At 38.9% G+C, this 10,742-nt stretch overlaps 1 protein-coding gene across 1 annotated transcript; it reads right to left on the bottom strand.

The window, feature by feature from the left end:
- Positions 1-765: 765 nt before the first annotated feature.
- Positions 766-10,487, bottom strand: TRIM42 (tripartite motif containing 42). The gene is made up of 5 exons (XM_009325106.1): positions 10,132-10,487; positions 7,416-8,122; positions 5,277-6,097; positions 3,811-4,038; positions 766-864 (listed from the first exon to the last, which is right to left on the bottom strand). Exons 1-5 carry the CDS (start codon positions 10,485-10,487, stop codon positions 766-768), a joined length of 2,211 nt encoding a protein of 736 aa, XP_009323381.1.
- Between the last annotated feature and the right edge of the window lie 255 nt (positions 10,488-10,742).

The following is a 10,742-nucleotide window of genomic DNA, read 5'->3' as shown; positions in this document are numbered from 1 at the left end:
AGAAGGACATTAGTTATTACTCTTGATTATTTCAACACAGTAACTTGCTGTGGATCTAGTAACTCCTGTGCAGTGGATCAGAGCTGCTGTGACTTCTCCTGATTTTACTTGCAGCTACTTTTAACAAATTGATACTCTGCAACTCACATAGGTGACCTTCATGACAGTCAAGTAAACCTAACCATTATTAAGTGCATAAGGAGATAAAATTTTGTCTGCTCTCATTCTTGTGCGTCTTGTCCTGCCTGTTGCCAGTGTCCTTCTATGTGTGTATGCACATTGTACTTCAGCTGAGTGAGGGTGAGACCAACAGTGTATATGTACAGAGTAACTTATTCTGTGCTTTAAAAATGTGAAGTATGATATAGGCTCCTGCAGCTCTTTCTGAACTGGTATTGAATGGTCTCATAGGGAATAGTAATCGGAATGTTAACTTACCATGCAAATATGTCATTTATTTCCTTTGAAGCCGCAAAGGTCCCTCAAGTATAATGGGGTTTATACTAGATTTTTGTGCATGGCATAGCATTTTCTTTAGGTCTTGGTGCTATATCTGGAAAAAGAAAAGCTAATGAAAAGGCAGGGGGTTTTAATTATTATTATTATTATTATTATTATTATTATTATTATTTTCCAGAAAGCAATAATAGTCTGAAGAGCTCACTGTTAGATCTCTGGCTGCTAACTTCAGTGGAAAATGGGATATTGCATAAGAAAGCATACACATTTTCCAGTTTTTCAAGAAAAAAAAAAGAATCCCTGGTCTCATTCTTTGTCTATCTTTGGTGTATGCAGAGCACCCTGAATACTCTTCTGCTTCTCCCACCTGTTTTCAATTTTCCCATATTCATCTGAAGTGACTATCTGCAAGTAAAAAACAAGAATGTATTAAAGTACAGAAGAGGTACATGTATTTATTATTTTGGGGATAGGATTTAATTAGTGTCTGTTTTCAAAAGAACTTACCACTTACAGGTGTATTTTCAAAGCAGTCAAACTGTCTTATCTATGTTAAACTTTGGAAAGTCTAAGTACTTATTTGGAGGCAAAATGGAAATTGAGCTCTTTAAAAAAAACCTTACATTGAAGGCAAGCAGTTGTCTGGTGGCAAACATTACAGTGATTAATACAATATGTAGCCCTTAGGTTCTGGCAACTGGTCATTTAGGGAAATTTTTAAGACCACAGGATTTATAAGCCCACATCCTATTAAAAGTCATTTTGCATTTGGCTTCCAAGGTAATTTTGAAAAATTTCCTTCCAAAGGTTCAATTGACAAGAGTATGATGAAAAGTTAAAAAGCGACAAAACTAGCATTAGAATTATCTGTTTCTGTGGTTGACAGTCTCAAGAGACAAGTTAAGGAACACAAAGTCCATTGGCATTTGTGGCAGGCCGCTGTGAACAGCTGCAGGCTGCTGCTGCCATTGAGAAGAAGGGGTGGGGGAGCACCTCTTCCAAGAGTGGTAATACTGGCAGCAATGAGAGCAAGGATTGCAGAATTCCAGCATTTTCCCTTCCTGGTTTTCTAACTGCATCCTTAGTGCTTCTCATTCCTCCTCCCATGGCAGACGCAGCCAAATCCTTTATCTCTGGGGCAAGAAATTTTTGCCTACTCTGTTGAAAGTCTCCGGGGAGCACTGAATTTCATCCTTAGAGGATTCCCTGTGACTTGCCTTGTGGCATAGTTTTGCATGGTTTGCCAGGGCTGTTTAATACAGCAGTTTGGTTGACAAGGCAGTCTTCAGTTTGTCATTCATCCAGGATCTTCCACAACCTCAACACATACTTAGAAATATCCCCTATATTGTTCATTCCCTTACCCAGGATAGTGCAGTGTAATTCCTTCAATTGACTTTTAAATTAGGATCCAGTTGCCAAACCCTTTTGCCAGTTTAGATGTTCGAGGGTAACCTGCCTTCTTCCTAGTTGCTGCTCTTGAAGTGCATCTTCCAAGTCTTGTGTCATCTGTCAGCCCTGCGCAGATATGTTAGATACCTTTGGGCATTTCCTGAGGCATTAGGAGCCTACGTTGGGTCAACTGGATTGAACTCTTCTTGGGCAAAGAGATCATGCCATCTGTAGCAGCTTCTGTGATCATGTAACAAGGATATAGTGGTACTTCCATGGTGTTTCACACACTGACAAATGGCTGAAATTGAGGAAGCTGTGATTCAGCTGTCAGCCAACTAGCTTGCTATTGGGTTAAGAAGAGAGAAGTTCCCTCACTCCTAAAAGCACAGAGACTACAGTTTTCTGTTTTGCTTATGAGGGCTGCATACAGACTTGGGAAATCTGCTTGTAATGTTAAATAACACCCTATGGTTGAATAACCTTTTTTGTGGGACTTGATATTTCAGGGTATCAGTGGCATGGCATCAGCTTTAGTTCAAAGAATGAAGTAGTAGCTGCTGTCTAGCAAAACTTTCTGCCACCTTCCTCCTCTTCATAGCTTGGTGCCTGGGCTCCTGTGACAGCCGTCACAGTTAAATTCCCTCATAGACTTCGCAACTGTTACACATAAAGAATGATATTGCTCTGACTAAATCCCTTACTTAAAATCCAATGCCATATTTTCTTTTAAATAAAGTCCTTCCAAGCTTTTCTGTGTAGTGTAACTGGTAAAGTAAAATAGTCTGATATTTTGCAAAAGGAACAGAGGTAGTTATTTTTTAAAATATTTATAAAAGTCTGTCATATATGCTGTCTCATTTTCATTTGCTATGAAACTCTTCTGTAAATTACAGCAGATGTTAAGTGAGTTTGTGTTTCTCCAGAATATTAATATGACTGTGCTGCATGCAGAAAGAACAGTTTTCAGAAGAAAAATCAATATAGCATTCCAACACGTTAGATGAAAAAAAAGAAACTACTGTGCTCAGTGTTTTAAGTATAGGAAGTGGAGCAGTCCAGGAAGGTGTCGTTTGTCATTAAAACTCGCGAAGTGAGTGGGATGTCTGAATGCTGTTTCAAAGTTAAGACTTCTACTCTCTAAATGTGATGACAAGGGACAAGAGGCCTGGAAAGGGACAGCAATCGATGTAGGAAAAGGCTGTGAAATGCAGTTGGAACCAGAGAATAGCACCTACCCTTTTCATGGAAGCCATCTGCATTTTATGCACTGCAGCTCCTCAATACACCCTTTACTGAAAATTTATCAAGGAGAAAGCATGAATTAAGTATGTATTTTTTCAGCAAGGCACAAAAAACTAAAGGTGACTTCAGCAAGAGATTTGGGATTCCTAAAGGATGTTAAAGTGAATTTATTAAATGTCTTAACTTTTGACACCTTTTTGAATACCTTCCTACTCCTTTTAACTTTTTTCTTTGCAACACTTTTCCTCCTCTTCTAAAACGACAGTAAAGGAGACTTATGTCCAAAAGTGTCAAAGAACGGTCTTAATTTTCTGTTTGTTTCCTCTCTTTTAATGATTTCCGCCTTGTTCTAGCATGAAAGCTTTTGGATCTGGCACTTCATAAACTTACTCTCTGTGCTCAGAGAGATTAGTGCAAAGGCAGACTCAGTCCTGAAGTAATATGAATTACAATGACTTGCCTGATGCAATCATGACACAGCATCCCTGCTTGAAAAAATGAGAAACATTCTACGTAGGTCAAGCATTTGCAAACTGAGCTAGAAAGAACAATGTATGGAAAAATCCAGTGTAACTGTTAGTATCACTTACCTAGATAAGTGAATAGCAATATTCCATTTAAGCAGTCTTCCTCATAAATAGATGGGGTAAAAAACAACTGTGGAGGCAAGAAAGTTAAGGCAACTTTATGAAACGTAGGAAGAATCTACAATACCTTACAGATCTCACTCCATTCTCCTTGACCACCTGCATTGACAGCACGGACTTTAAAAAGATATTCTGTATTTGGGTCCAGATTACGTATCTCAAGGTTCTGCTGCTGTATTTTGCTTAGCTGGCCAGCTAGTTGTGTCTGGACGATGTTATCAGGACCAATACCAGCAACTTCATAAAACTCTACCACAAAGAAATCCACGTCTTCTGTGGGACAAGTCCAGTAAATCTGTGAAGAGACAAAAATCTGTAGTACACAATTAAGTACTCTTTATTTTTGCTCATTTTCATTTTTGCTTTTTTGGAAGGCCCCTGTTTGGCAGATTTTAATTTTGAAAAGCCAACGCAGCTGAAATTCCAACCATAGCATGAAAGTGGAAGATATGCAGTTTGTAGTCTTGGAAAATGCTAAGCTTCCTCCTGGGAATTTCATAGTACCCTCTTCTAACACACTAAAAGTAATGCAGGCTGACAGCAGTCAGCACTTTGCAACTTGCACTTGGGATCTTATGCAACAGGCATCCTGATCTATGAAATGTATAATGAGGAAAATTACATGGATATGATGTCGTCACATTGAAGGCCAAGACCAGGATCAAATTATTTCATCTGACGTACAGATATTTAAACACAAATATGGTACATCTATGTCCTGGTTTCAGTTGGGATAGAGTTAATTTTCTTCCCAGTAGCTGGTACAGTGCTGTGGTTTGGATTTAGGATGAGAACAATGTTGATAACGCACCGATGTTTTAGCTGTTGCTGAGCAGTGCTTATGCTAGTCAAGGACTTTCCAGCTTCCCATGCTTTACCGAAGCTGGGAGGGGGCACGGCCGGGACAGCTGACCCAAACTGGCCAAAGGGATATTCCATACCATGTGACGTCATGCTCAGTCCATAAACTGGGGAAAGCTGGCCGGGGGGGCCGCTGCTCGGGGACTGGCTGGGCATTGGTTAGTGGGTGGTGAGCAATTGCATTGTGCATCACTTGCTTTGTATATTATTATTATTACTATTATTATTATTAGGATTTTATTTTATTTCAATTATTAAACTGTTTTTATCTCAACCCAGGAGTTTTCTCACTTCTACTCTTCTGATTCTCTCCCCCAGCCCACGGGGGGGGGGGGCGGGGGGAGAGAGGGCAGCTGTGTGGTGCTCAGTTGCCGACTGAGGTTAAACCATGACAATCTATTTCTTTCTGCATTGGACCTTTCCATGTAACTTATTTCTATCGCATATATAATAATATAACAACCCTATTGACTACAGTTGGAATGTGATACAATTCAATTTATGCTTCAGTTTATCTCAAAAGGTGAGTTTGAAATACATTGTCTCCTACAAATAAAGTATTTGAATTGATATTGTAGACTTACTTACTCAAACTCGTATGGGTTCAGACTCTATAATAGCCTGAAAATATAATGGTCTCTTGTATATATTTAGAATTTATTAACGTCTTACTTTGGCAGACCTCGGGTAAACAACAGTCTGGTATATAACAACAGGTCCTGGGACTGGGATTGATTCATTGTCTATAGGTTCTGGACTTGAAAAGTTAACAATCCGATATTTTCTTTCTTTTCTTGGAGTTTCACAAGCTGTATCCCAGTATGCACACACTTCATTACTCTGTGTAGGATGATGGGGAGGTGTAGAACTTGGTCTTCTGAGAGTGTCTCTAGACAGCATGCCTAAATCAAACAAGGAATTTAAAGATGGGCTTCGGAACAATGTTGCTTGCTTGGATTCATGAGTACTTGAAGCATGCCTTGGAACCATTATCTCTGGGTTAAAAGAATAGGGATATTTTTCTGCTTTACTTGCTGAGCGCTTTATTCCGCTAAGGGATGGGACAAGTCCCTGTAAAACGGAGAAAAGTTCATCAAAGTTGAGTTGAAGTTTTCTTAAGGGATCTTCTCTTAGACATGGACTAGGTTGGAAAATGGAAGGAACTGCATTTTCTATTTCTTTCACCAAGCAGTGTGCAGATTGCAGAAACACAACTTGGCTTTCCTCCTTAAGAGCCTCTTTAGAGTATTGAATAAGGCCATCCATATATGATAGCTGGCTGGATGTATAGTTTATGTATTCTGAAATTTCCTTCTGTTTTTTAAGTTCAATGTTTTCAAGCAACTCCATCATCTCTTTTTCTTGTTCGTGAAGAACCATACGTAATTTTAAGAATCCATTTCTGATTTCCTTCCTTTTGGTGTCCTTATAGGCCTTGAAATTATTTTTTAACAGGATAACTTCCATTAGATCATTATCAACTCCTTGGCGTACTGTAAAAAAAAATAAATATCAGATCAGTAGTTCCAAATTCATACTAAAATGTAGTGGTTACAAGAGGCAGAATGATAGATTTTAGCTTAAAAACATTTCAGGTTTGATAGGACATAGGAGAAGAATAAGGATTCTGGTATTTTTCTCTCATCTCTAGTGCTGGTAAGCCTCGAGAGAAGTTGTTTGGGTTAAAATGGTCACATTTGGGTGTATAAAATTTGGCAGTTAATTGCTACTTTATTATTATTTCCTCACTTACTCAAATTTATCTCCCCCAAAATGGGCTTGATAATTTTTACTTCATTACATGGGAAATCCTGAAGCTTAATGTATTGTAGCTCTATATTATCTTTGAAAATTCACTGTGCCAGTATGAAGTTAAAATAATGGCAGCAAATGCGCCTGCATAGCCCATAATACGTCTGTGGTTGATGGTATATTCCTCTGATGGCTGTTATGTGAAGGTGAGATTGACTCTTCTGACACTAAAAATTGTGAACTGTGAAGGAACAGAATCAAAAATACCAAAGGCTGATAGTAAATTCCAGAAGCATTCAGCTAACATCAGGAAACAATGTCACGTTACAAAATCCTGCAAAAATATTCTACATCACTTATTTTCTCAAACTTAAGACTGTTTCAAAATTGAGAATTTAATGCTTCCAGCTGTTTCTCATTGTGCATGGTTCAGTTTCACCTTTCTGAATGTTATTTTCCATGCAACTTCATTATGCCCACAACATTTGTGAAGTTATATGCAAAGATCAAAATTAAAAGAAATTCATAAAACCCTAGTCTGTGTTCAGCCCCTTAGTTGCTATGGATCAAGTCTGAGTTAAAAGGAGTGACATTGTTGTGTTACCTCAGAAAAAAGTGACCGCATTGCCTCTTAGTCAGCATGGGCATAAGCGTAAAACTGACCGACGAGGGACAATTCATAACTTGCCTGCAGAGGAAGAAGTAGTTCCTCTTCAAGCATATATTTCTGATTAAAAAATATTCATCGTTTAACTCTGCAGATGTAGTTGTGTTTATTCCACGCTGGGTCCTGCATGGACATGTATGGAATGACAGCTCCCCTCCCTAGATGTACACTTCTGTTCCCATCCCACATACAGATCCTTCTCTCTCTAATAGCTGAGCCTGGCTCACGATGCCACAATTACAGGCTTGTTCCTTTTGTGTTTCTACAGGGGGAACACACCACCTTTCTGGCTCTTGTGCTGTGCAGAGAATTGATACAATTTGTCAGCCATATGTTCAAGTTCCTTTCCTGAGGAAGCATGGGGAAGTGTGAGAAGCAGCAGAAATACAAACCTTTTCTAAATTTTGCAATTGTATGAAAGAGGGAAGCAGCCTCTCTCGAACATGCGACTGCCAAGGGAATAGTCTCGTGATCATTGTGCAGTGAGTTCTTGCAGAACCCACAGATCAGTTCGTGGTCATCCAGACAGTATTCAGAGAGGTTTGAATTGCTGTGCAGTAAGCAGCGCCACTGTTCATGATCATCTTGATGTGCTTTGGTGAAAATGTGGTCTTGAGCACCATTCTCACTATGATTTAGATGCAGACATTCATTACAATAATTAATTCCACATGTTCTACATCTTTTGGTTGCCACTCTTCTTCTCTCCCTGCAAGTTTCACAGTAGACTGGTCTTTCGCTACGGTCAAACCTCCACCTCAGAAAGCCATGTCTGCGCATGTATTTCTTGGCTAGTTTTGCTCTGAGGTAATTCTTCCTCAGCTGGATTTTATTTGTGTAGGGGAGGCAATGTGCTTTGCTACACACTGGGCATACGATGATATAAAAGTCTTCAGTTACTTCAGCTTTGGCCTTGCTTTTAGTTATACACTTCTCACAAATGCAGTGATTGCATGGCAGCATAAATGGTTGGAGAAACAATTGCTTACACAGTGGACAGGCAAGCTGGTCACGGAAAGCGTGGCTGGAGACGTTCCTTTCTGGTGTAATGACAGATGCGTTATTCCTAGTTCTAAATCTTGACATGACATCTTTTGACCTAAATAAAATTGGAAAAAAAAAACACAACCAAAGAACTCAAAGAAAAATATCTGAATATTAGGGTACCATCTAAGAGACCAAATTATAACATAAACAGTTCTACTTTGCATACCAACCATCCTTTTATTCTGACTGGCTATTTTATTTAAACAATTGGGTTATCATTATCAAGAATCCATTTTTTTTCTTTTCCTTTTCAGAATTGTTTCACTATACGTTGAATACTGTTGCCAACAACAACAATAAACACAGATCTCAGTCATTGTAGGTCTGTATGAATTTGTTGAGTTATTGCTGGTGGCCAAACGAAAAGGAGAATACAGTTTGGTTTAGAACAGAATGAAATTTATTTTGCCTCCTTTTCTTGTTTGATTATTTTTCAAAATGGAAACAACAAATAACTAGAGTGAAGAAAAGCATTTTGTGCAATTCAAATGAAACCCTGTATTTTGTTTCAGAGGGTATTAAATGTTTTCTTTTACAACAACTTTGGTAATATTTTCAGAATATTTTCTTTTTAATGAAAACTTAAGACAATAAGTGTCAAAATGTTTTTCTTTTGCATTTTCAAGATGGAATAGTTCCTCAAGAAAGTAGCACAACTAAGTGTTTCACCATTTCCAAAAAAGTATTGAAGACATTTCTGCTTAACATAATAACACACATTTACATAAGATCATCCTAAATTTTAGTCATTTAAGAAATCACTCATCTCTGAATTATTTCTGATTTCTAGAATGGATTACATTTATTCTTAGTAGCAGCCTTATTATCATTGATTCTTTACATTGATTGCACAGACTTTCAAATGGGGATTTTTTTTTAAATTACTATTGTTTTATTTTAGAAGACAACTGATTTTCAGGATGTGCTAGTCCCTGTTCTTTTCAAATCTTGATAGTCCTAACCTGCCTCTTAGCCTGTGGACCTTATCCTTTTAAAAATACGATATTAATTTTACAATGCCTCCTTGAATATTTTCCATGGCTTTGACATGAGCATCATTATTCAAGATGGACACCTGGTTCTAAGCCTCTACGGTCTGGCCCTCTGCAGTGCTTCTCTTTAGCATCCATGTTGTTACTGCTTTCCTTCCCACCTTCTCTCCCCAAATGTTCAACCATGCTATCTGCTTTTTCTGTCACTGTAAACAACAGCAAAAAACCCTAATAATATAAAGAGAATACAATCTTCTGTTGCTATGAGGATTCCTTCCGGTTTTCAAAGTTTACCGAGGTGGGAATTAACCGTGCATTTCCAGAGGTCCTGTCAATCCCTCTCCGACTGGTACTATTCTAGTCTGGAGTTCTTCTGATGACTTAATTTCTGCCCTCCCCTTCCCTCCCCACCCCCATACCTTTTAGTGAGTGCTCTTTGGTGTAGCATTTCTATAGTTAATACTCAGCCCCTTCCCTTCTGGTTTCCAGTTTTATCTTCTAAGACTGTTACTATGCCTTCTTTCCATTCTCTGTGCAGCATTTCTTGAGCCTTTATAATTATTTGTCTCCTTTTTGTCTTATTCTGAATATAACTGCTTGCTTCCACTTCCAGTTAACAGCAGTTTTACTGCTCTTTGGTTTACTCAAATTTTCCCTGTATCCTTGCCTGCAGCCCCCTTGCTACAAACACGTTCTTTTCCTCCTTGTTTCAAGGTTCTCTGTATGTCTTCCTTCTTGTCGCTACATAGATTTTTACACTGTGAGAATGTATAAGCATATATTAACCATTCACAGATTTTGTCTGGAAATTAGGTGGTCCTAACTACAAGTGCAGTGATGTTCGGGAGTACTCTTTGTCCCAGTCAGAGTAATGAGCATAAGATTTCACTAACATCAAGATAAAACTACTTTTTCTGTTTCTCAGAAGAATGATATCCTGTGGTTATTTGAAATAGCTCCAACATGCCAACAGATCGTATGTTTCTAAATGCAACACAACCACTAAGACATAATGTAAATTAGAAAAACAAAACCCTGTGAAATTTTAAGAGCCCTTAACTCCACTTACTGAGCGGTTCCTGGTGTTCTTGAGTGATGTGGTTCATCGACAGAGCTTCTGCAGCACTTGCTTTCATAATACTGACATGCTGAATTCTCTCCACCGCAGCAGCAGCATTTGCAGTCTGGGTCATTTGAACAAGAGCAGCAGCACCACCAGCAATTTGCATGCTCTGCACATGAGCAGTGGCAGCACTGGCAAGGTTTGTCTTCTTCATACGGACATGGGAAACAGCTGCAGTTCTGCTCACTGGTAAACAAGAAGCGCCAACACAAGCAGCATTCTTCCCTTCTGCTGTGGCGAGTCAGGTAACAGCAGTTTGAGCAGCATGGCCAAGTCGAACAGGGGTGCCCATTTTCACCCATCCCTCTGTCAGATACTTGGAAGAAGGTTCATTGATCCTTTCAGCTCCTCTGCACACTACAGCAACTGAGCTCCAAAAAGGCACGAGCTCTGTGCTGTGGCAATTAGCTTCATTCTAATCGGAAAGTGATGTCACAGTGAGATATTCAAATAAGGACACAGGCAGAATTTTATGCACAGGTACCTGATATGGGGATTACATCATCTATACATCGCGATAACTATAATCGTTCTTCCTGAATTCCTTGAAAGCATTT

This window comes from Pygoscelis adeliae, unplaced genomic scaffold, assembly GCF_000699105.1.
Source record: "Pygoscelis adeliae isolate BGI_AS28 unplaced genomic scaffold, ASM69910v1 Scaffold155, whole genome shotgun sequence".
Lineage (NCBI taxonomy): Eukaryota > Metazoa > Chordata > Aves > Sphenisciformes > Spheniscidae > Pygoscelis > Pygoscelis adeliae.
The sequence above is the reverse complement of the archived record's forward strand: the minus strand, read 5'-3'. Positions and strand labels throughout refer to the sequence as shown.